The sequence below is a fragment of the Grammomys surdaster genome, unplaced genomic scaffold, assembly GCF_004785775.1.
Source record: "Grammomys surdaster isolate TR1022 unplaced genomic scaffold, NIH_TR_1.0 205, whole genome shotgun sequence".
Taxonomy (NCBI): Eukaryota; Metazoa; Chordata; class Mammalia; order Rodentia; family Muridae; genus Grammomys; species Grammomys surdaster.
The window spans coordinates 4448504-4474617 of NW_021604650.1; the positions used below are offsets into that span (position 1 = coordinate 4448504).

Consider the following 26114-nt stretch of genomic DNA (forward strand, 5'->3'; position numbering starts at 1 on the left):
ACCAGGGTAGGGAAGCTACAGTCACATCCAGGTGCAAAGCAGGACCTGGGAATTTGATCTCTCAGGTGTCTGTGACTGGCCTTGCTTGGGCTTTGAAGTGGTCCATTCCAGCCCCATCCCTGGGAAGGAGAGCAAGACTTCCCGCCGGCCTCAGGATGGGAGTGTGGAGACTCACTCTGTGTGAGCATGGGGCGGAGCAGTGGGGAGTGACTCTGTGATGCAGGATTGGCTGGGTGATGGTTTGGGACTGTGGGTGGTCCTCTCCTGAGCCCCGGGAGGGGAGCGGGAGCAGGTTCTGGTCACAGCGGCCCTTGGGACTCGCAGGAGGCGGCGCTGAGCGGGTGACGCGGCAGCTCCCACCGGGCATAAATAGCGGCAGCAGCGCCAGCTCCTGCCGCGGACACGTCGAGGGATCCTCGTGCGCTTCCCCACGCCGCTGAGCTGCGCCATGCAGTAAGCGACCCTCCCGGCCTCCCCTCTACGCCACGCCTGAACTGAGCGAGACACTTGGACCTGCACTGACCAGCCACGCCCAGTTCCCATCGCTGCTCAAGGTACCTGCGTCCCACCGAGGCTTGCCAGGTCCTAGTCCTCCTGCGGTTGGCTGCCTCATCGCTGCCCCTGTACCCCTCACAGCTCTGTCCCCATCATCCCGCCACTCCCACGCCGATGCCATCGCAGTTCGCAGCCCAAGTGCCCCCTAACGTGTGTGTGTGTGTTTGTGTGTGTGTGTGTGTGCAGGGCTGCTCAGGTGGTGTCAACTCATCCACTTCTTTCCTTCCAGATGGCCAGGGGCAGCGTTATCCTGCTAGCCTGGCTCCTGTTGGTTGCGACCCTGTCAGCCACTCTGGGGCTTGGGATGCCAGTAAGTTCTTGGGACAGTCGACCTGTAAAGAGGACTAAAGGTGTCAGATCTGATTGTCCCCATAGCAGGGGTGGGAGTAGTGGGCATGTCCCTGAAGCTGCTGGAGGGTGGGGAGAGGCCCAGGAGAAGGGCTGAAGACCATCTGGGCCCAGGTTCAAAAGGGTTCCATTCATGGCCAGGTTTGCAATCCTAGTACTCAGAAGGGAGGTAGAGGCAGGAAAACCAAAAGTTCAAGGCCGACCTCCCCTCCATATATTTTTAGGCCAGTGTGGGCTATATAAAGTGCTGTCTCAACAGAACAGCAAGGGAAAGGCTCCCATTTGTGGGCCAATGCCTGTGATAGACTAACCTCTCCTGAAGCCTGAGGGTGCTGGTGGCACAGACCTCAGCCCTGGGGTTGCTTGGAAGTAAGCCTGTCACCTGGCTCTGAAGACAACACTGGGGTTATCAGCCACTGAGCCCTGGTCTGGCTTGAGCATTAGTGGACCTAGAACTAGTGTACACAGTAGTGTGTTCAGGTCAAATACAGTCATTCCAGGCAGCGTGGATGCCCAGATTTCTGCTCTGTGTTGTGTTGGGGAGCCAAGCACAGGCTACTCTGCCCCTCAGCCCAGGGACCTGGGCTGTCTGACACCTCCCCCTGTCATCCTGATTTAGGCAAAGGAGAAGAGAGGCTGGACCCTGAACAGCGCTGGCTACCTTCTGGGCCCACGTGAGTGATGCAGGGCTGGCTTGCTGAGGCTGGATTGTGTGTCCTGATGTGACCATGGGAGCCAGGCACTGTTCTCATAGCCTATTTACTCTCAGATGCAAAGAAGCAGGGGGCATTCCCATGTGGCTTTGGGGACTGTGGGTTTCCATTAGCCTAACTGGCTGTGATGCAGACTTAAAACACCTGCTGCATTGTGGGGAAGGCAGGGGTGGAGGAGGGGGGCTTTCTCATTCCCTGAAAGGCCTGATTCCTCCAGGCCTCCACTCTTATTCATAGCAAATGAGCTCATTCCTGGGGTCTCCTGACATCATCCACACCAGCCTCCTGGGAACCCCAGTGCCTATCGTCCTGCTGTCTAGGTGGAGCCTCTGAGAGCCTCCTCTGGCCTGAACCTCCTTTCCCTTCCACTTGTGAAACCTGCCCTGACACTCTGCATCAGACATCCCCCAGGCTCACCAGGCACCTTCCATCACTGATCTGCACCTTTAACCTTAGCACCTGCTCCTTCTAGAAGTTTCTTTTACTGACTTCCCCACCTCACCCCTCTGTGGGGCTTTATTCAAATTTTCTGGAGGAGTCTTTCAGGTCTCCTTGGAATTCTGTTTGGGCTGAGTCCCCAGGTCTCCCTAAACACCCTCTCCCACTTCACAGTATCCTGAAGCAGTCCTCTGAGCTCTGGTAGGAAACTGTTACAAACTGAAGATAGCCAGATACCCCACCTTGAGACCCACTTGAGCTGGTTTCTTTCTTGTTCAGACCTGCTCCCCAGTCTCAGCCCCACTGTCAGACCAGCATCTTACACTAACACTAGTCTTGTCCTGCGGCATAGGTCCTGCTCTGACCTCTGTTACTCCAGTTCTTTCCATCCAGAGCTGGGGAGGGTTAGAATCTGCGGACTTTGCCAGCTCACAGATGCTCAAGGAGTGGGGTGGGGCAGAGCACCCAGTGTGTCCATGGTTCATCCCTCTGCATCCCAATGCTGTCACGATGCAGAAGACTAGTGATTGCCTTTTGAGTTTGATGTTGTTTCTGTGTAGTGAGAATGCTTTCTCACATGTGACCACAGAGACAAGGATTTTGCTTGGGGATATGGAATCATCTGGGGGGCAGGGTGTACAGCTCTGCAGCAAGAGGCAGCCAGAGAGGAAAGGTGGTGCTCAAAGACAGAAGTGTCTGGTGCTCCCACTACCACCACTACCACCACCACCACCACCACCACCACCACCACCACCACATACACTCTCTCCCTGCCCTGGCCCCTAGTTGGTGTCCTGGATGTTTGTGACTTGCATTAATGTCTTCAGATATAAACTGTTCCAAAGGAGGAGACTGGGCTGGAAGACAGTGGCTCCCTCCTAAGAGCTGCCTAGTTAGTTTCCACCTTTAAATTTACATGCACAGCTGGATCTGAGATTCCTGTCTGCCATAAGTACTCACTCACTGTCCCCTGACACATGAGTGGAGCCAAAATATACATCCACCTAGCTCCTATTTCCAGTCCACCAGCATGGAGGGGACAGTGGAGAGGGGCCTGTGCTTCTCAGCCCTAGAGTCTGCTTGAAGCCGTGCATTCATGCTGCAGATGTGTGGTCGTCCTTTGAGAAGCAAAGCCTGCCTGGAGCCCTGGGCAGTGCCCCCTGGAGACACTGCTATCCTCTGCTGGAGCTCCCACACTTGGCTTTATGCTGGTGGTCCAGCTGTGTGTGGGTCTTCTCCTGGGGTTGGAAATGGGATGCACCACAGTGACAGATCCTCCCTCTCTGGTCTGCAAACAGATGCCATTGACAACCACAGATCATTTAGCGACAAGCATGGCCTCACAGGCAAGAGGGAGTTACAACTGGAAGCGGAGGAAGGAAGACTAGGTAAGGCTTGGGTCCCAAATGTACATGCCATAATTCCTAGGACTTCCAGGTGCATGAGGGCATATGGTGGTGACACCCACCACCCTCCTCCTCCAGTCATAGCCTAAGGGTGCCCTAGCCAGGCCTAAGAGCCTGCAGCCTCACACACCTCTCAACTGCCAGGACTGGGGAGCAAAGTCTTGGAGCATGCAGCTACAACAAGGGACCTGGCCACAGAGGCCCCTGGAAGAGCTGGCCCAGGACCCCTCCACTTCTCTAGAAAGGCCCTGGATGGCTTAGGATGTCCCCAGCTCTCAGACAGCCTCCCTGGCCTTTGAAGAGGGTGGTAAGGAAGCACGCCGTGATCATGGTTCTTTTCCACTGTCTAGGAAGTGCTGATGTGCCCCTGCCTGAGCGCAACATCGTCCGCACTATAATGGAGTTTCTCAGTTTCTTGCACCTTAAAGGTATGGGAGTGTTTTCCATCTAAAATGGCGTCCTGGGCTACACCTATCCCTAGTACTGGCAGGACAAAAGTGAGAAGGGAAGTATCTGTTACCCTATGTCCTGTGTTAGGACTGAGGCTCATCACACTCAAACATCCTGTGCTGGGGCTGAGTGTTACCAGGCTGATGTGGGGAGAAAGTGAAGTTGGACATGTCACTCTCCTGGACCCTATTTCTGGCACAGTGGTTTTTAGGGTATAGTATGCCTCATGCCCAGTCCTGTGAGGCCACGAGAAGCCATATTGTGTTAGCACAGTGCCTGGCAGGTCAGCTCTAGAAGGAAGCATTTCCTCAATTTTCTGCCCTTCTAAGAGGGAGCTGAAGGGCAGTAGATTAAAAATGGGGATGGGGGATGAGGGGTGCAGGATGGAGGGGATGGCCCAGTACTTGAGAGCATCTGCTGCTCTTCCAAAGGACCCAAGCTCAGTCCCCAGTACCCAGGTCAGGTGGCTTGCAACCTCCTGTAACTTCAGCTTCAGCTTCAGCAGATCTGCTTTGAGGACATGGAGACTCCCCCCCCCACACACACACATCCCACAACATACACACACACACAATCATACACACACATCCCACAACATACACACCTACACACATCATACACACACATCCCACAACATACACACCACAACATATAAATGAAATAAAGTCTTTACAAAGGGGAAAGCATCCCTCAGGACAGGGAGACTGCAAGAACTGATGGTGTTAGAGCCTTCAGCTCCAGGTCCCAGGCCTCTAGAGAGCTTCTAGGCCTTTCCAGAAATCTCTGCATGGCTGCTCTTACAAAGGGCTGGGGTTCTGAGCTTCCATTTAGTTTTGATCTCATGAGAAAGTGTTCTTGGGTACCAGCCTCACACCTCTAATGGCCTGCCTTCTTTGAAGAGTAGACAGTCCTTCAGATGCTGTTCCCAAATTAGAGTCGCCACAGTGAGAACTCACCCCTCTCCAAAGGTATTGCGATTTGATTCTCTCTCACACTAACTACCTGACGGCTATTCTTATTTAGAGGCCGGGGCCCTCGACAGCCTGCCTGGCATCCCCTTGGCCACCTCCTCAGAAGACCTAGAGCAGTCCTGAGACCACGCCTTCTGTGCATGTGTGTCCTGTGCTATAATTTAAAGTCATTCTAGGCTAAGAAGAATCTTCTGCCAACTCCTCAAGCCAACCGTCTGTTTTCTGCTTTGATGCTGTGTTATTATAATTAAGATGTTTTGATTGGTGTAATTATATTATGTGATATAATAAAAACTAGCAAGTATCTGGGACTGTTTGGTTCTTCTTTGCTGCAGTCTATCACTGCCACCTCCAGTGTGGTTGCTTATTGTATTTTGTGTATGCACATGCATGTATGCACCTTGTGTACTGAACTCAGATCCACAGACCTACTGCCTTTACCTACTGAGCCATCTCTCTGGCTCCCCATAGTGTGTTTTAAAAGGTAATGGTAGCCATCCACCCATGCATTAGGTAAGGTTTAAGCCCGAATTCCACAAGGACTGCAGGGCACCTGTCAGCTCTTGCTGTGCCCAGGAACAGTAGTCTGATGCTCAGCTCAGTGTGATGCAGCTGTCTGGTGTGCTGCTGAGGCGAACAAAGGCACGAATGGGTACAAGCCCACCTGCAGCAGTGGCTATGGAGACAGGAAGAACTGGTGCCGAGCAGAAAACAAATAATACCCAATCAGAGAAGAAACCAGGTGACAGGAGAGCCAGGTACCCACATGATAGACAGAACTGAGCCTTATCTCCTGAGTCTCCCTGGCTGGAGGACAGGCTGCCAGCAATGGCTCATCTGGCTGCCTATGTGGGTCCTTTGCAGAACAGGGGAGACTAAAGGAAGTCCATGGAGGCTCCACACCAAGGGTGAATCCAACCTCATAGCAAATGCAACCCTACTTCCCTGTCCCTTCAAGGGACACTGGCTGATGCCAGCATGGTGTCCCCAGGCTCAGCCAATCCCTCTCATATACTCTTGTGAGTCAGACCCAGTTCCTACTCCCAGGTGAGGTGCTACACTCACGAAGACTGTCTGCTGAACTAAACCACTCGGCCCCCTTCCTACTCTTTACTCTTCTTTAAAGTCCCTAAAGGAGGGAGCCGTGTGCATGTGTGTGCATGTGTGTGCATGTGTGTGCAGGCTTCAGGAATCCTGGAGCTGGATCTACAGGTGGTCAGGAGTTACCCAACATGGGTGCTAGGAAACACCCTCATGCCCTCTGGAAGAGAAGCAAGGGTTCTTATCCACTGAGTCATTTCTCCAGGTCCCCTTACTCTTCCTTCCACACTTCTTAACTATGACTTGAGCAGGCATCTGGACCCCGAGGTTTACAGAATACAGATTACTGGGCCCTGCTGAGTGTCAAGGCAGATCTGGAGGCCATACTGTGCTTCAAAAAGAGTCCCCAGAAGGATGGCACCTTGGCTGTTCCAGTCAGCCCCCCAGCCAGAAGCCTACCCTATGTGGCACCCTTCTAGCCTTGCTCCCTCTTGTCTAGGGCATAAGCATCATGTTTTTCCATCCCCAATTCTCTAGGCTAGCAACTAGGCCAGCCTTATCTCAACTCAGCCCTCCAACCTGTCCCTCCCAACGTCTGGCACACAGTCCAGGGATCTGTCAGGGCTACCTTGTTAAGTGGCAGCCTTCCTTCTCCCTGGCTTCAGTGGTGGGGGAACCCTAATAGAAAGCTGTCACTCTAGTTCTAGGGAGCTAACCAGCTCATCAGAGCCTCCTAATCTCTAGACTTCAGCAAGGCCATTGACACCAGGGCTCCAGGAGTTCCTGCAGCCACTGCCATGGCAACCCAGCCTCTGGATCAGCAGTGCACAGCTGTCCAGTCACCCCTTACCAACTTCCAACTTGTCTAGATCTTTGCTTCCTGGTGTGTTTGTTCATGTGTGTCAGTGCACAGGCACATGTATACAGGAGCTGTCCACCTTGTCTCTTGAGCTAGGCTTTCTTCCACCTCAATTTGCCAATAAGGCTATGCCAGTGAGTCCCGGGGATCGCCTCTACTTCACCAGCACTGGGATCACAAGTCTGTGTCTGTTCCTTTGTTTTTCTGTTGTTTGTTTGGGCTATGGGGGCGAGGGTAGGGTGTCATCTGTAACACAGACTCTGGGTTACACTCTGGTCCTCAGGCTTGTGCTACAGGCACTTTACTGCGGAGCCATCTCCAGTCCTTTCCTTCTCAGTGAGCTCCTGACTTCTCACAGCCTCCAACACAGTCCTGTCAGTGTCCAGGTTTCCTAACCCTCTCCAGGTGATGAGGTGGCAGTGCCACTGGACTCATGAACGTTTCCCATAGACTCCAGAAAGGATGGTCTCCATGGAGTCCAGAGTGGGTATTAAGACAAATATATTTTCAGCTACTAACCTAGTTCCAACTGGGACTCTGGAAAGGCTTACTCTCATAACAAAACACAAAGTGTGGGCATAATGTCCCACCTCACCTGCTGATGTCTGAGGTCACTGTGACTGGTCTGCAGGCGACAGTGCAGCAGTAATTATGGAGAAGAGGATTTGGACAGGAGACAAGTTTTCCCACTTCAAGCAGAAATACAGAAAAACAAAAACCCAAACAAACCCAGCTCCAACCTGACCCCCCTCCCACATCTCCTGTCATAGGCCTGGCCTGGTAGACCCCTGCTGGCCACCTGACCTGTATGTGACTTGGGCAGAGTCCACCTGTGGAGACTAGCTCTCTTGAAGCCGGCTCATAACAGCCGGCTCATAACAACTTGAATGGAGGTACTAAGCGATTTGAAAAGCAAGCATATAACAACAAGCAGAAAGCCACCCTCTTCTTATGCAGGATAGGGGGTCCCTAGAAGGCCTCCCCAGGGACAAGAGGGCCAGTGTCCATCCCCAGGGCAGCTCTGCTTGCTTGCACTTTAGGATGCCTTGAATAGGCTGGCCAATACCACGCAGATCACTCAGACCTCACAGCTGACCTGGCCATGATGCGGGGCCTCCTGCTCCTCCCTCCGCACCAGCTTCCTCGGTGCAGACTCCCCAGGGCTGAGGCTTGCCACAGGCATTCCCCTTTACCAGCTTGCACTCTACTCAATTTTCAGCCCCTTGGACTTGAACTCGATGTGGAGAATCTGCGACAGGCACCTTCCAAACTCCTCCAGGACCATCTGCTCAGCCAAGCTTGGGGAGCAGCGCTCCTGCTCTGCCTCCTCCCCCTGGGCCAGCAGGCAGGCACATGTGGCCTCCACTACTTCCCAGGAGATACAGGAGAAGGCCTGCCTGGGGAAGAGACACAGCCACTCAGCACCTTCTTCATTCAGCAGAGCGGCACCTAACCACTCTAGTTCAAGAGTCAATGGCCTGTAGAGAGGTCACCTATATCACCTCCCCCTCAAGGCCCAGGAAACTTCTCAGAAGATCTCTGCAGGACTGGATCTTTCCACAGCCCAGAATGGATGGGGGAGAGGCTCACAAAGCCTCAGCCCTCTCTGAGGGATGATTTGTAGCTAATGGCTGCTGGGGTAAAGGAACATTTTCTTCAGGGGTGTAGCCACTGGTAAACTGCTCATGCCATGCCCCAGTAAATAACTACCCCGTGCACAGATGAGAGGCCCTAATTAAACATAAAATGTCACATGTGCACATACACACAAACACAAAAAGGAGGAAAAAGAAAAAAAAACAGAGAGGAGGAGGACAGCTAGTTTGGAAGAGGGATCAGAGGGGTAGAGTCAGGGAAGAGTGAGCAAGAGGGGGAACTATGATCACAACACATTTTATACACATGTGAAAATGCTGGGGGAGGAAAAGAAGCTATGTATGTCCCTTTCTGCTAATAAAACGGGTTTTATTTGAGCAGAGCCCACTGGCCCATGCCTGTGACCCAGTTTGGGCTAGAGGGAGAGATGCCATCTTAGCACACTAGAAGTAAATAACTAAATAGAAGAAAGCATGAGGCTGGGCTCCGGGGAGCAGCACAGGGACCCCTTCATCACCTTCAGAGTCTAACTGTCTCAGTGTAAGGCCATTGGCAGACCCAGAGGTTCATGTGCTTCGGTAGCAAACCCACAGGTCCCACAAGGCTTGGCAATGTAGGACTCTCACTGTACAGATGCCTTTAGCACCCTGCATAAGTCAGCAGATGAGAACTGGTGGTGTTACAGCCAGGGTGAGGGTCTGCTTGTCCTATTTGCAGGACATCAGGAACTGCAAAGTACCATGTGGCTCTGAGACTCTCTTGTTACACCTGTGGGCATAACATGAGGACATCTCACCCTGAGAACCCCAAAAAAGTCTGGCCTGGACTTTTTAGGACTTGGCATTTCCTCTCTGAGCTCTGGAACAAGGATGCTTACCCAGCCAGCTATGAGCAGGGCTCACACTCAAACGACCTCAGAGAAGGCTGGCCCCAGGATGGGGAAGGCATCACGGAGGACGCAGGCTTGGTGGGAGCACTTCTCACATCTCTAACTGAATAAGCCTGGGTTTGGCTTTTCAGAATGAAGTTGGTTCATTTGTGACATCTGAATGACTAACTGCATGACACTTAAAGAAGTGTTCTTCCTTTGGTTGTTAAGTTTTGGGTGTGTGTGTGCTTGTGTGCACATGCGTGGTGTATGATGCCTGTGTATGGCTGTGTGTAATTGCATGCAAGTGTGTGAAGGCTAGAGGTTGACACTGAGTGTCTCCTTGATTGCTCTTCTACCTAATATTTTGAGATGAATATATATAATTGAGCCTTTGCACCCCATGCATTGGGATTACGAGCTCCTGCCCACTCACCCATGCTTCTCTCTCAGGCTTGCAAAGCAAGGCTATACCATTGAGTGTTTTCCCCAGATGGTCCACCATATTTTTAAGGATTCATTGACCTGGAACTCTTCAATTGGCTTACCTGGCTAGCCCAGTGAGCCCCAGGGATCCTGTTTCCATCCCTAGTACTGGGATCACTGGCATAGGGCATCAAGTCTGACTTTTTATATGGGAGCTAGGATTTGAACTCAGGCCCTCATGATTATAGAGTGGGCTACACCTTAACCACAGTAGCCACCTTGCACACTGGGCTTTCATCTTCCTGTCCCCCCCCCTTGTCCCCTGTAGCCCTACAGGTCCAGCTGGTGCACATGTGGTTTCTAAGCCTCCCTCAGGATCACTCCACCTAACTGTTCAGAGAACCTACCTATTTTTTCTCAGTTTTGGAGGTCCTGAGAACTTGGCTGGGGACAGATGGTGGCTGCTCTCAAAGTCCCCAGGCTCCATGTAGTGGGGTGTGCTCATCAGCATTTTTCGCTCTGGACTTTCTTCATAGTTTTTGCAAGCAATGCATTTGCAAATGGAAGAACACATGATTTTGGCCTGATGATAAAAAAAAAATGCCTTGATGAAATCAGAGTTCCCCCGACAAGCTACCCTGCACTCATATCTGCTTGGTCAGATTAGTTCAGATTAACACTAGAGGCTGTTCACTAGGGAAGGGAGCAGAAATGGCAGCATTAGTGAATGGCCCTAATCCAAGTGCTCTAGAGGTGGAGGCAGGAGAATCATAGATTCAAGGTCAGCATCCTTGGCTAGGGATGTTCCAGGCCAGCCTGAACCACATGAGACCTGCCTATAAAAACAAAATAGTGTCTTAGTTAGTTTTGTTTCCTGATGCTCTGATAAAATACCCTGAACAAAAGCAACTCAGAGGAGAAGTGGTTCACCTCAGCACACAGATCAAGGCTACAATCCAGCATGGAGAGGAAGTCAAGAAGACAGGAGCTTGAAGCAGCTGGGATCCACAATCAGGAAGCAGAGAGTGGTGAATGCTGCTGTCTCTCTGCTTGCAGTCCAGGAATGAAGCTAGGAATGGTGCTGTCCCTAGTGGGCAGGCTTTCCTTCTACCTCAAGACAATCGCCAGAGCATGGCCAGAGGCCTGTTTCCTAGGTGACTCTAGACCCTGCCGAGATGACAGTTAAGTCTGACCATGGCATCCCTTAGAAGCCTGTTTCCCAGTGGCTCTAGACCCTGCCAAGTTGACAGCACCTATTATCACATGGGGAAGGATGGACAGGTATTGCGCACCCCTTTTTACACTACAGCAAATGTCTTCTAACAACAAAGCTACTTGGATGTGTCTGCTTGTTCCAGGAAGCTGTCACTTGCCTCATAGCACTCACAGTAGTTCTTCAGGCAGCCTGAGCGCTTACAGTTGCACCCTTTGCTGTGTCGAAGCTTAGCAGCTCCCAGCCGGCCTTTCCCCATTTTTGGTTGGAAAGCTTCAGGGTTTCTATCAAGACACGCCTAAGAGAGAACATGAGAACCATCAAGAGATGCATGGGAGTCAGAAGCAAGGCTCTGCTCTGTGCAAGGGAAGGCCATGCAGGGGAACCACTGAGGGGGCTAGGCCTCAGACATGCCAGAGGCCTCGAGGCTTCTGTGCAAATATGCCTCACCTCACACAAAACTGTGATAGTGGCTGGGTTCTAGAAGCATTGAGCCCTTTCTCTGCATTTGAAAGCCCAAGATATGTACTGTAGAGAATAGAGCATGTACAGAAAGCCAGGGTGCCCTCCCAGTATGCCTTGCACCTTTGCCTGAGGCAGGTGAGGTCATGGCATAATAGGTCACACCAGCACCCAGCCGTCTTTCTCTCTGATGCATACTGTCTTTCATTTCATCCTGTTGGCAAACTTGGGAGCTTAAAACTGTAGGGGTGTCGGGTAGACAGTGTGTACATGGCCCAGAACAAGGGTGAGGCCAACGTAACTCTTTCCACTGGAAGGGATCACTAGTCTTTCCCTATGGTGTGTGGCATTCTGTATTCACCTAGCTGGCAGATGCTCCATCGCATCACTGATGGGCTGTTGGCTTATGGCAGGTTTTGTTTATTGTGAACGAAGCTGCTAGAAACTTGCTTGGATTTCCTCCAGCTTCCACTGGCTATGTGTTAGGGAGATGCATGTTGGTGACATCTAGGCAAAGATTTAGCTGTCAGAGAATCTGCTAATCATTTCTCAGAGTATCAGCTTTATCAAGCCATGTTCCCATCCCTGGCACATGAGAGTCCTAATCTCACACTAACAGATCGCACTCACTGCTACATAAAAAGAACAATCAACTGCTGTGAAGCTCAGGGCCATGGCCAGGCTCTTTTGTCCTCCGGGTCTAGCCATGTCTGAATTGATAAGACACTTCCAAGTGATATACTACAACTCAAGAGGGGGAAATAGTTCTAAGGCGGGGATAAAAGACAGACTGACCGAGGCTCAGGGTCTTTTCTGTTCCATGAACAGGGTACCCTCCAGCCTTAGCTGATGGCTCTTGAGGGCCTTGGAAGTGTCTCCCTGGAGAAGTTGCCAGGCCCAGCCTAGCTACCCCTCCCACGTCCTGGTCCTTGGACCCACAGGAAGGCATAGATGCAGCAGTCTTCTGCAATCAGCCTGCCGCTGACTGGAGAAAGCTTAGATATCCTTGCACCTAAAACTAAAGGAATGAAAGTTTAAAGTCTGTGAGGCCTAACCAAGAGCTTCCCATCCTCAGGTGATACAGTGTCCCTGCCGACAGGGCACAGTGCTACCATAGTTATGAATCTAGAGTAGAGAGAAGTTATGCTCGAGTCAGAGCTTCCCAGACTCTGAAGTGGCCCAGACTGCTGGGTCTCACTACTGCCCTGGTCACTGTGCCTGTCTATGCTTCGGCTTGAATTGGACTCTGGAGACCATTCACAGACGACATTGTAAAGCCCTGCCCAGTGCATTACCTTAATGGCTTTGAAGCGCTTGAGCTCATGGCGCAGGTTGTTGCAGCTGCAGCTGTTGCAGAAGTCCCCGCTGGAGAAGCAGTCACAGTACCTGTGAGGGAGAGCGCAGAGACATGCACAGGCAGCCTGAGGTGAGAGCATGCAGATAACGACAGTGACTTAGTTTAGGGGTCCCCTTTGGACTTTTTATATGAAAATCAGGATTTGAAGCAGGGGTAACGTTTTCTAACTACTAACACAGAAGAGAGACAAACAAGTAAAGCCACTGGCTTTCACAGGCAGTTTGAAGCAACACCATTTCCTGGAAGACATGCCCATCATTGCTCCTCAGCTCTCTGCTCTCCTCATTCTCCCTGGCAGAGCAGGGAGTAGACACAGCTATTTCTACCAAGCTGTCACCACAGCTTCTTCTGGACAGCTCTGCTCCCCTCTGCCAAACAGCCCTGACCCATCAAGTCAAGTTGGCACAGCAACATCAGTGGCAGCAGGGGACTGAGCATGGCACTCTCAGTGTCTCAGGCTCCTGCACCATGATCATTTAGGGATTATGGTACAAGGTATAGGCAACCTCTGCCATCAATCTGCAACCATTGTTGCCTGGGAAGCTTCATGGACAGCCACTACCACTTGAATGCTGTGTTCCTTTTTGTCAGTGAAGTATCAGTGAACACCGAATGGTGCATGAAACTTGCTTGACTGAATGGTGCATGACAGCTGCCACCTCTAGGTCTACATTGCTCCAGGGTGGCTGATGGCAATGTTTCCTGGTCATCTTGCTCTGGTTATTATGGAGACGTAAAAATAATATTCAAGGACATACCTGGGATGCCCTGTGCCACGTTTCCTCCAGAGGCAGCAAACCTTACTGGTTGAAACTTTTTATTGTCCAACTTGGGAACTACAGCCCCAGGGGAAGTGAAGACACACCCTAGAGGAAGTTCATCCTCATGCCAAACCACAAATAATTCCTTCACCTAAAGTCTTCACTGATAAACGCCACAGGAAAATGCAGCCACAGGACACAAGGTGACCAGGTGAGCAGAAACTCAAGAAAGCAACAGTGATTCAGACCAATTCAGACAGACAAGCCTTGGATGCCAGTGCTGTGAGCTCCAGACTCTAAATGACCCAGTCTTCTAACATGGGAAAGAAGAGGGAGTACAGGCCTGTCACCCCAACTCTCCGGAGAGCAAGGCAGGATGATTAGGAGTTCAAGGCCTGCTTGAGCTGCATGCGACTGTCTCAAAACACTGCTAGGTGTGACACTCCCAGTACTTTGAGGCAGAGGCAGGTGGATCTCTGGGTTCTAGGCCAGCATGATCTATGTGGTGAGTTCCAGAACAGACATGGCTACAGAGAGACCCTGTTTCAAATTTTCCAAAACCAAGCCAAACCAAACCAAACCAAACCAAACCAAACCAAACCAAACCAAACCAAACCAAACCAAACCAAACCAAACCAAAAAACCTGCTCTGCAAACTATTTACTGTTGTTGTACAAACTGGCTCCAATTTCAGAGTGTGTCCCATCAAGGAAAATGCCCTTGGCCCAGTGAGAGGCCCCTCCTTGCTCTGTGAAATGATGGGAGAAAGATTATTGGGGTTGGCATGACTGCTCATCAAAACTGCTGCCACAGAAGCGAGCCTCACACGAGGAGGCAGCCCTAAGAACATTATGAAACAAAGCACTGCGATAGCATATTTATAAGGAACTCAGGCCTCCCTTACAGTCCACTCCTTGACCTCACCTCACATCCTATCTGTAGCTGTGCTCACCAACCTTCTGTCCTCACCCTCACCTTCACTTTTAAGGTTCCAGCCTTGAGAGCTCCACATCAAGCCAGACTCACTCCAATGTTTGCAGTCAACACCAACTTTCAGTATTATTTTGTAAAAGAAGCACCTCACTTATAACCTGTGCTGGCCTCAAACCAACTCTGTAACCCAAGCTATCCTCAAAATTGTGACAACCCTGTCTCAATCTCCCAAGTACTGGGCTCTGCCTGCAAGCCCCATACCCAGCCTCCAGCAGTGCTTTCAGTTTTGCTCTGGGTAAAAGTGTAGAAACCACTCCTGTCCTTGTCCCATGGTGGACTTCCCTCAGCAGGAGATCTGCAGTAAAACGATCATGGAGGTGCAGCCATCAGTGTCAGCCCATGTTCACTGTACAGCTTGCCTTGATTCCCCACCCCTTTCCCTGGCCTGAGACTTCTGGGAAGGAGGCTCTGCATCCTGGGGACAGAATTATTTAGAGAAAATTTCAATATGGATCATGTCAATCATCAGGCCTTTAGAGACAGGGTGTTGAGAATGCCACATCACAGAAGAGGCAGAGGACACCAAACAAACCAGGACCCTTATCTTGGAAGGAAAGCATTTAATTTCAGATCAGTGATTTGGTGCAGTTACATGGCTCTTTAGACTTTGTGTCCCATGAGCTCAGAGTTACTCTACAAGGATTAAAAAGGAAAATGTCTGCGAATGGTTGGTCTGGAAAAAGACTCCTGTGTGTTTATATGCATACATAGTAGATGGTGATCGTGAGAGAGGAAAGATGCATGAAAGCAGAAGGGGACCACCAAGAGGGAAGTGGGGGACAGAGGAGAGCAGTGGCAAAGAGTAACAACAGTGTTATGTGTATGAAAATGCCACAACAAAGCCAAACAAAGCTAAAACAAAGCTAAAAATAAAATAAAATGAAATACATAAATACAATAAAAATACAATACAAAGAGAATGAGCTCTAGAAGCTGACAGGCAGCAGCCACTGATACGTGCTCTAAACACATCGGGGTCAGGTCCAGCGGGGGTGGTTCCCACAGCCGCCTACTACTTTGCAGTCTTCCCAAGGCTCCACCTCTGACCTGCTTAGGCCTCTGTTCCTCTAAATGGGATTTCCCACCAAATCTGAACACTACAAAGTAAGCATCAAAGAGCCACAGACAGGGCTGGAGATGGCTCAGTAGGGGAAGTGCTTGTCATCCAAGCATGTGGACCTGAGTTTCAATCCCAGATCCCACACAAAAAGCTGGGTATGCTGCCATATGCCTATTATCCTGGCACAGGGGAGGTGGGGACGAGTGAATCCCTGGCCTCACTGACCTCACTGACCAGCTAGTCTGTGTGTCTTCCTTTACTGTGCTCCACATTATTTTTTTAAGCATTTGATGTGTATGTGTGTGTACTAAGTGTAGATTATGTGTATCATGTGCATGCGGTACCTGTGGGAGCCAGAAGACAGCATCACATCCTCTGGAACTAGAGTTACAGGCAGTTGTGATCTGCCTGGTGTGGGTCCTGGGAATAGAACCCACATGCAAGAACTGCAAGTGTTCTTAACCACTGAGCCATTTCTCCAGCCCCCCCCCTTTTTTTGGACAGGGTCTCCTATTGCTCTAGAGCTTGCCAGTCTGGCCAGAAAGACCCAGAGATACTACTATTCTCACCCTCAGAAAACACAACCATGCCCTGGCGTGTTATGTGGGGTTCAGGAATGGAACTCACATCACATCTTTATGCTTGCACAAGACTGACCACAGCCTTCTCCCCAGCCCTGGCAGGGGTTTCCTATGGCTGAAAGGATGTCTTGATGCACACTGTGAGCAGAGACAGGCCCTTGGGAATAAATGGAGCATAGGAGAAGCAAACCATCCCCTGGGCTTGAAATTACTGGGAAAGGATTCTGTGGCTCTGACAGTGTCTAACTACTGTCCTAGTGAGGCCAAACGGCCTGCCAAGATCTGGATAATCTCACCTCTGCAGGGTACCACAAATGAAACACACCTCTGGAGATGCCAACTACCAGCTAATCTCATCATAACAACGACAGCAATACCCATGGGGCAGGATTCACATCCATTACCTGACAGGTGATCTGAGAGCTAAAGCCAATCAACAAGAGTTATCTCAAGGAGTTCTAGAATACAGTTAACAAAAGGTAGATAAGTTAGCCAGTCAGCACCAGGCTCTGGGACTGGCCAAGCCACACATTTACCCTCCAGGCTCCAGTGAACTGCTTCTCTGTCCTTTATCAGGGACAATTATGAGTGACAGTTTCCATCTGATCTCTCAGATCTGGTTAACTATGACGTTATTAAGAGGGCTGAGGAGCATGTGAAGAGGAGGGGATGGTGGGTTGATTCAGATTGGGAATTTCCATATTGAAGCTACCAGGCCCAGGTCTTCACACCATACCCAGACTCCAGTCAGGATACCTGCAGGGTTGGCTCAGTGGAGTGACTCCGGGTTGGGTCATTTCCACAGCAGAACAATAAGCTCAAAGCTCAGGTGTTTCCTGGTGCATTCTCTATGAGAAGGAAAGTTTTGGGGTCCTGCAGAATTTTATTTAAAAAAAAATTAAGACAGCATGTGAAAGAAAGGCTAATACAGAGCGGTAATCAGGAGAAAAGGAGAAACTGCTGCAGAGATATTGCTCCTTTGGAAACTATACCCACGCAGTGCTATGACTGTGAGCCAGCATCTGCTACTAGGTTCTGGACATGACAGTGCATGGGGTGGTGTCACAACAAAGGTGTGGTGAGCCTTTCACATGGCCTGTGATACCCCCAGATCCCCTGCACAGCCTTGATGCTATCAGCAGCAGCTACAAGCTGCGGAAGTCATCTTGTTTCTTCCTCCAGTATAAACAGCCACCACAGGATCATCAACGAGAATGCCACCAGTCCAGGTATACTATACTCACAGAGGAAAGCAAGAACCCATCCTGCCTCATTCTAGAACATTTAAGGAAAATCATCAGCCAACAACTATGTATGGCATTGCTCCAAATGTGCTACAACCAAAGCTTCAGTTTCCACCAACTTGAGCCTAACACGAGGATGGAACACTGTCTGTATCCAGAGACCATCGGACTTCTCTCCTGCCTGTCTCCAGCCCCTTGTCGCAGGCTTGCCAATAACAGCACAGGCTCAGAGAGCATAGCCAATACATGGTGACCCAAGAGTTCCTACCAGAGTGCTCAGTTTAACCAGTTGCAGCTTACACACAGCATTAAAATGGACGAAATGGACCTGGCTAAGTGTCCCTCATGCCTACCTGAGATTGTGGGACATCTGCCACAGAGAGTGTGCCAGGGACATAGCGGCAGCGCTGCAACCCCTGACTGTCCACATAAGCAGCTGCCACTATGTGACCTGCACTGATAACAGCCAAGAGGAGCCAGTGTGGCACTACCCACCCAAGTGCACACCAAGAAAGAGCTATAGCCAGGGGATCATGGAGCACACAAGGGGCAGCAAGGAGTGGAGGGAAAGCCAGGGCCTACTACTAACGTGCACATAGGAAGGCCAGCGGCCCTGCTCCGGCGGTGGGGCAGGATGGCTACTGATGTTTCAGTTAATTTTACAGTGCAGCAGGAAGTAAAGCTTACACAGCAGCATCTTAGATGTTTGCATCAAAGGTAGTGGCCTCCGATTTTAATCCTTACCCAGCCAGAGCTATTTTGGGTGGCCCTTGCAGAGCAGGTCCGGAGGGAAATGCAGCCCCATTGACAGCCGATGGGAGAGCTCCATTATCAACCTGATGGAGGCAAAGGCAAGAGCGGTCTCTTTAGAGTGTCACAATCGCATGGCCAGGCCTTATGACCTCGGCAGTCCACTGAGACTGAGCCCACAGGCTGAGACCATCGTGTAGGTTATTCTCATGCCCAGGGCCCCAAGGGTACAAAGTCTCACTGATCATGGGGATGGAGAGAACAGTCAGGGTGGAGAAGGGTCTAAGGCCAGGGACAAGCTAGGGAGCACTGCATACAGCTGTCACTTAGGGAGACACTATCATGAAACACTTTGTGTCTCCAAACCAGCAGTTGAAAATACAATCAGTTACAAATGTCCACAAACTGGAAGCATTCCTAAACTATTATGTTCTCAAAAGAGACTTGGACATCTAAGTCTCACTGGCAAACACTTGTTTCTTTTTCAGACTTGGCATCTGAACTCCTCTATCCACACCTTGTCTACCCTGACCCCCTCCCAGAAAAATCACTGCTGCAACACTCAGGAGGCTGTCCTCTATTCCCTTTCCGCATCATTGCTAGCACATCTCTCTGACTTAGCATTTGTTCAGGCAGAGGGCCAGCAATGGGGACATAAGGGATTTCTGGCTAATGCTGTGACTCTTGTCTTTCCCACAGCCTCATGTCCCTATTTCTAGTCTTCCATCCAAGGTCTGACACAGGTGTGAAAGGACAGATACTCAGTAAACGCTTCACTACTGATTTTGATAGTGTTAAGAAGGGCTCTATGTGACTCAGGCTGATCTTGAACTTGTTATACAGATGAGGATGACCGTGAACTCCTGAGCCTCCCACCCTCACTTCCCAGCTGTTGAGATTACAGATACAGGTCATGAGGCCTGCCTCTCACCGTTAACTACATAACCTGAGGAGACAAGTGCAGCGATGGGCATGCCAGGAGGCGATGGAAAGTCTGCTTCTGTACTAATGGCTCACCTGTGTGATGAGGTTTAACTTTGCTGGTACTGGCAGAAGTCTTCCCACTAAAGTTGTCATTGGCTTAGGGAGTTCTGTAGGAAAACACCTGACATTAGCTGACAGCAGACACTAAAAGGTATAGGTCTACCACGGGCGAGGCTATTTAAACTTACCCTGACCTTAGTCCTTTTGTTTTTAATTTTCTTTATGTGCACATGCACACGTGTGGTTAGGTATATGTCATGTGTGTGGAGATACCCACAGAGGCAGAAGGTGTTCCCTCCCTTGGATCAGGGGTTCCAGGCAGTTTGTGAGCCATGTGAAGTGCATGTTGGGAGCTGGGGCCTCCAGATGAACAGCAAACGCTCTTGACTACTAAGCCATTTCTCTAGCTCCTTGTTTTAGGCAGGGTCTTATAAAGTTGGGAGCTCACTTCACTGTGCATGTAGTCCTTGGTGGCACAGGGAGGTGCCACCCTTTCTGGGTTTTGTGAGTTTTCTATAGTCCCTTTTGGGTCAGTGTACTTTTTAAACTTTTATTTTTTGCTCTGTTTTTCATCATAAAGCTGCTTGGTCTGAGCATCATAGAGGTCTACTATACTGAAAGCTGCTAGCACTCAGCTTCTAAAACTGTGTAAGGTACCCTTACACGACCTAGCAAATTCCCTGAACACCTTAAAGCATATTCCATTTTCAATGAAAGCCTAGCAACAACTGTTGGATATCACATCCAGGACTTTCAATCTCTGCATCTGCTTTTCTTGCATTGCCCCAACTTTTTAGGCTATCAATGCTTTCTAAACTCTCTAGATGAAGCCACTTGTACTTGGTCCAAAGGCTCCAACAGGTAACATCCCTGGAGACCTGGTGTATCCTCCTCTTCCTCCCTGGAGCCCTCCAGTATACACCTACTTCCTGCTCTGGGCCTCTGGATCCTTTCAGTAAGAAAAAGACTGGGGACCATAGATGTGCTACAAGTAGCAGGAAGTAACAACTGAGAAAGAGCCTCAATTCCTCCACAGGGACACTGAACTGAAGGACCTTCTGTGGCTCTCTAGGGATCAGGACTTAGGCATGAGAAAATACACCTCCCTGTCCACTAAGCATCGTAGGTGCAGCTTGGACGTGGGGAGATAGATATGAGGATCCCAGGATGATCAGCACTAGAGGAACCCTAGAGGTTAGGTCCAGCCCCTGCATAAAGACATCAAGGAGGGAGGATGGAGACAGAGTGTTACTCTTCTTTTTTGTCCTCAGCTCCAATCTGGTTGACCTTGACATTAGCCTGACACTGTTGGAAGGTTACCTCCCATCACAGCAGCATGAGCCCCTATGGTTTACACAGAGAGGCTCACTGCAAAGGCCAAGGCAGGGACTTGGTTAGACAGGCCCAAGACATCATTTACTCTTTCACTAAGCACTCATCAGCTTTGAAGTGTAGATCAGGCCCTTTGGGGTCATTTGTCAATTTTCATGTCAGTGTGAGGAGCTGGCTAAGTGACTGTCAAACAGGTCACTGGAGAGCCAGCTTGGAACTCCTGAGGGTAAAACAGAGGGACCACTCTTATTGATCACACAAACTGTTCATATTAAAATGCCAATTAATTTAGAGCACATTTGAACAGCCAGGCCTTGAGCCATTGGATAGGCTAATAATGTTTCAGGCAAGCCACATCTGCCCCTGCCTAGAGGGACAAAGCAGAGCCAGACTGATGAGAACTGTCACTAGAAGGCAAGGCAGTAGAGGAAGCCAGACAAGAGAGTTGCTTAACATTATGTGGAAATATTAGGCTGTGGTTGGCTGTTTCATTCTACTCTGACTGCTATTGCCCAGGTTTGCTTAAGCACTCATTTAATACACCATTGGCCTGTGTGTGTGTGTGTGTGTGTGTTGTGTAGAACAACCTTTTGTGACGTTCTTCAGTAGACATCTATCTTTTCTTTCTTTTTTTAGGCAGGGTCTCTCACTGGTCTGAACTCACCAAGTAGCCTGGGCTGGCTAGCCAGCTACTGACAGAGCTTCCTCCTCTCTCCTCATACTCTTGGACAGGAGCCTAACAGGCTCATTTGCTGCCCCATTCCTCACCACCTCCAATGGGAGTGACCCAGAGCAGCTTTTGCCCTGTGGTACCTGACTGTGGGAAGCTGCTCTGGTCATCGTACTGAGGAAGCAAATGGAGTGCTTTGAGCTCCCTCGTGCCACAGTTGTCTATGCAGAGCATCTGCGCACCTCCTTTCAGCTGACAAATCACCTGAAATGACATGAAGAGGGCAGATGACTCCAGTTCAGAGCAGGAACAGAATGAAATCTGAGAAGACTTTCTCTAGGGCTTAAATTGGGGGAAGAAGGTGGGTGTGCCCTCCATGCCTTCCTCCACACTAACTGCTGCTCCCCAACCCCAGGTATTCCTGGGACATTTCCACATACTCATAGGTTGCTACTGCATCCTCTGAAGGACTTGGGTATGGACTGAGATTTCTTCCTCACGTCCACAACCTAGTGGACAGGGATCTGCCTATCCTCTGAACCTCAATTTCCCACCTCTGAGACCCCTGGGGGCTAAGCACATCTGTAGAATTAACTGTAATTTGCTATGTGTTCTTCCCAGCTGCAAAGCCAGGCTATTATTTAACAGGTGATTTTGTGGATTTTTTATGCCTGTTCTTTAATTTCCTATAAATACAGTTAAGATGAAGTTAGTGACTAGAAACTCCTAAGAAACCATGTTGAGCTTATGGGGCCTGACTAACTCTGTCAGACCCACGTGGGTTTGAGCACTCATCCTCAGCAAGCCAGGTATATCTGCCCATCAGAGCCAGCACTCCAGGCACTGATGGAGTCCAGGGTGTGTGGTGTGGAGACTGTGTCAGGAGAACTGAAATAGATACAAAGGACAGAAGTCATCTGAACAACACCATGAACCTGCTAGTAGAAGAAATGCAGGTTCCAGGGAAAAACGCTCAAGTCATTCTGACACTGGAAGAGGCCAGTGGCCTGCATAGCTACATTCAGAGGACTATGTAGCCACCTAGAGGCATGCACCAAACTGTGAACAGCCTAAAGTGATGCCAAGCTCTGGGCTCCACAGCCCAGGAAGAGATGGGAGGTGTCTGTCACCCTACGGTGTGGAAAGAGTCAGAATCCTTTGTCCTCTGGTTTCTTGAACGCCCTGGGAAAGCTCTGCCAGAAGAACCTGGGGGTCTAAATAAGGATTGGGCACAGATGGGTGTTTGCACCCCAAGACAGATTTCAGAAGGACATTATTTCAGGTGTTTCTGGGGAAGCCTTATCTGGAGCAGCTGAAGGCTCTAAGGCTGTGCTGCTTGTGTAGCCCCAGCTGGGCTGAAGTGCTGGTGATTCTGTCTCCAGAGCAGTTCCAGAAGAGCAACACACCACACGCCTAGGGCTGAGACAACCGTGAGGCATCTGTTATCTAGGACAGGCTATGAAGGAGTGCCTGCAGGGCTAAGATAAGGAAATGATATCACACAGGTACAGTCCCCAGAAAGGTTGGGCCTACGCCCTGAAGCTGTAGAAACACAGCCTTGGAGAAACCACCACTCCAAATCCTAGGGCTGTTTCTGGAGTGTCCCCACCTCAATTCCTAACCCTCTACACAGACAGCAGACAGCATACTTATGGTGGCTCCCCCATGGGGTGCAGCAGTGTCCCAATCCTCATTTGATTTTCTGAGGGACAGGGATGAGAATCTTGGGGGGGTAGGCTCAAGTATACTCTCCCGCTTTGTAGACAGACAAAGAGTGCGGATTTAGGAACCGAGCAATAGCGGCAGGCAGGGATCCTTGACTGGCTGAGTGATGCTTTTTTTTTTCTAATAGTTACCATGGGGCTGGAGTCTTTCTTCCGAGGGCAGCTGGAGGCCTCCTCTGTCTCCTGGGATGATGGGAACTTGCAGCAGGATTCCTGAGCCAGAGAGGCCTGGAAAGCTGCTGCATCTTCAGGGCTGCTCCCTGGCACACTGGCACCTGCTTCTTTGATTTCCACCTGGAAAAGCAGTGGTCATGTTAGAGGATACAGAGACATGCGCTGGATCGATAGACAGCACATGGAACACTGAAGTCTGAGCTCGGGGTCAGCAGCAGAGCAAGGACTGCTCTGGCCCTCAGCCCTTGGAACCATTTTCTCCATTGAGAAATAAAGGGAATTAGCCATCTGAGCAGCCTCAGGATGGAGGCCTCTGAGGACAGCCATCAGTTCCAGGGTGTGAAGAGGACAAGAGTTAGAAATATACTGAGAGCCTGCATCAAAAAGAAATAAATAAGACTAGCAAGACAGTTCAGTAGGTAAGAGCACTGAGTTCGAACTCCAGGACACACATGACAGAGAAAGTCAACTGTTGTAAATTGTCCTCTAACCTCTACATGTACACTGTGGAGCATGTACCCACACACAAATAAGTAAACTGAATTATAAAATAAATAAATGAGACAAAAATTACATTTACTAAGAAGCAATGAGATTTAAAAGCTGAAAAGTCCCAAAGGTTACAAAACTTACATCAGACCTGAGTGGTCCAAACCTTAGAAGAAAAGAAAGTGCAGCTAGATTTTGAATGATAGCCTTACTTGGACATTTCAAACTTTATGGAAATGCAGGAAACTTACACTTTTCCTGCTTGCTGCCTTGGGAACCTCCTAGTAGTTCCTGGAGTCTCACTGAAATGACTTCCCCTACCCACACACAATTGCCGACCTCTTCAGCAGCAGCAACTATCAGAACTGTTTATACTACAGCAGTAGTACTTCTCCAGACTGGTCCTAACCACAGGAAGACGTGTGGGCAGGGTTCCCGCAGAGAGAGCCGGAGTGCTGGCCTGAGCCTGGGGTCCTAGCCTTTGTTGGAAAGGAGGAGGAGTGAAGAGCATGTGCTGGTACACGGAGTTTAGGACCAGCCTTGGCTACATGAGACTCTGCCTCAAAAAAACAAAAACAAAGGTCTACAAAAGGGTGCTAGTAATTCACTCTGAAGAGTTACTAGACTAGAAACAGAACAATTCTATTGTTTAAGCAACAAATATACCCATGCTTTATCTATTTTTGGATTGATGAATTAAGAAATAATCTAAAAGTTCAAAGAGTAACTGCAAAGACAGCTCATCGATTAAGAGCACTTATTGCTCTTGCAGAGGACCTGGGTTCAGTTCCCAGCACCCACGTGGTGGCTCACAACTGATGGGTGATTTGTTTCAGGGGATCTGGCACCCTCTTCTGGCCTCCTTGAGCACTGCGTGCTCATAGTGCACCTACATGTAAATAAATTCACACATAAAAAAATCTTTAAAAAAATTTAAAAAACAGAATGTTTTGTCACCCAATAATTAAATCTGGATTACATTAGAAGAGAACTTGTCTTCCACACTGGCTTATTCCCTTCCCTATTCCACTCTTTGAGGGGAGAGGAGAGCTAGGCCCGGCAAAAGGTGCTGGGCCAGCTCCTGTTTAAGGTAAATGGAATTGCTGGCATTTGGAATATTGGAAATCAGGAGGAGGCCTCTTCCTTGGGATGAGGCTGAGCTAGAAGGTTCCTGAGGGGAAGGCTAGAGCCCCACCTTCCCTGTAAATTGAGCAGGGAACAGGATTTTTTGGGTCCTGAACTCCACTAGCAGTGACTTATTGCTGTATAAAGCCAGGCTCCTGTCATCTCCACAAAGATTTAAAAAATAAAATCTATGAAGGCTTACTCTAGACCTGACACATTTGACTGGATGAGGAACCCTGTTTCTCAAGCAGAGTTCTGGGGGCTGACCTATGTGCTGAGTTTCCTTTAAAAGGTTGATTCCTTCCTTTTGGCAAGAGAGTAGAGGAGTTGGGGATGTGGCTCAGTTGGAAGAATGCTTGACTAGCAGAAGGTAGGCCCTGGGTTTGATCCCCACCTGGTATGAACCAGGTGTGGTGGGGCTTACAGGTGTGATAGGGCTCACATGTAATCCTAGCACTTAGGAGGTAGAGGCAGGAGAATCAGAGGTTCAAGGTCATTCTAAGCTATATATAGCAATTTCAAGGAACAGTAGCTGGCTGAGAAGTAAGCTTCATCAAGACTCTAGTACACAGGTTTAAAGAATCGTCCCTTGTTTTACAGAGTGGGGAAAATCATCAATTGATAAAATCCTCAATAATGAATGGTGTGAACAAGCATGTATCTAAAAAACAACCCCCCACCTCAACCCCAAACTACCAGGCTGAAGATTATCTGTGGAACATGAAAAAGGCCCTGGGTTCCATCCCTAGTCCTGCTGGGGAGTGTGGGGAAGAGTGGAGACACAAGTCCAACAGGCCAGTAATGATGCAAAACAGACGTCCAATACAAACACCTATTGTGATGGCAATAGTTACAAACACTTCTAGCGTGGTACTGTCATCTGCAGGGGAAAAGGCTGGGCAGAAAGGAAGTGGGGTGCCCAAGAGGTAACCCTTGTGGTGCCTGTGCCACCCGGAGACGCCCTAACTCCCCTGAGAGCATGCGGCCTGGGAGTAACCCACAGGGTATGCACGTGGAGATGCGGCGCGACGGCGCCCCCTGCCGGCGCTTACTGGGATCACGCGCACTCCTGCGCTTAGCGGCAACAGCGCGGGCCCACGAGCGCCTGGAAGTAACGACGACAGCACGTGCACGCTGTAGGCGGGAGGTGGAGCGGCGTCGTCTGAGCTGCGGAGCTCAGGCAGCCCTGGGAAGTCGCCGAGCAGGGTGGCCGGTACCTCAGCGCCCGGCGGGGGGCTGAGCGCACGCAGCAGCGGCTCCCCCGGCTCGGTGGCGCCCAGGTAGGCGTCCGCCAGTACGGGCAGCTCATTCCGATCGGCCGCACCGCCCGCGGGGCTCAGCGCCAGCCCGTCCGCGAACGCACGCTCTGACCCGAACAGCTCGGCGCCCAGCTCGTCTTCGGGGCCAGTCATGGCACCGAGAAGCGCGTCTTCCATGGCCACAGGGACCCGAGAACAGCGACACGACGCGGCCGCCCAGCTTGCTATGCTCCTGAGAGGTTGGATCGACCGTTGACCGTTAGCG

General features: G+C 50.2%; 2 protein-coding genes across 3 annotated transcripts; one reads left to right on the forward strand and one right to left on the reverse strand.

The window, feature by feature from the left end:
- The first annotated feature begins 323 nt into the window (after nucleotides 1–323).
- On the forward strand, nucleotides 324–5187 carry Gal (galanin and GMAP prepropeptide). The gene is made up of 6 exons (XM_028771292.1): nucleotides 324–554; nucleotides 785–865; nucleotides 1523–1577; nucleotides 3353–3442; nucleotides 3811–3888; nucleotides 4934–5187. Exons 2-6 carry the CDS (start codon nucleotides 785–787, stop codon nucleotides 5002–5004), a joined length of 375 nt encoding a protein of 124 aa, XP_028627125.1. The 5' UTR covers nucleotides 324–554; the 3' UTR covers nucleotides 5005–5187.
- A 2079-nt stretch (nucleotides 5188–7266) lies between these two features.
- Tesmin (testis expressed metallothionein like protein) lies at nucleotides 7267–26114 on the reverse strand. Of its 2 annotated transcripts, none has more exons than XM_028771214.1 (9): nucleotides 25643–26114; nucleotides 22935–23096; nucleotides 21222–21342; nucleotides 19110–19183; nucleotides 18087–18178; nucleotides 12642–12732; nucleotides 11045–11182; nucleotides 10079–10254; nucleotides 7267–8178 (listed from the first exon to the last, which is right to left on the reverse strand). In XM_028771214.1, exons 1-9 carry the CDS (start codon nucleotides 26024–26026, stop codon nucleotides 7986–7988), a joined length of 1431 nt encoding a protein of 476 aa, XP_028627047.1. In that variant the 5' UTR covers nucleotides 26027–26114; the 3' UTR covers nucleotides 7267–7985. The 2 variants fall into 2 exon arrangements, with proteins under 2 accessions (XP_028627047.1, XP_028627048.1); XM_028771215.1 differs by lacking the exon at nucleotides 25643–26114 and adding an exon at nucleotides 23717–23783.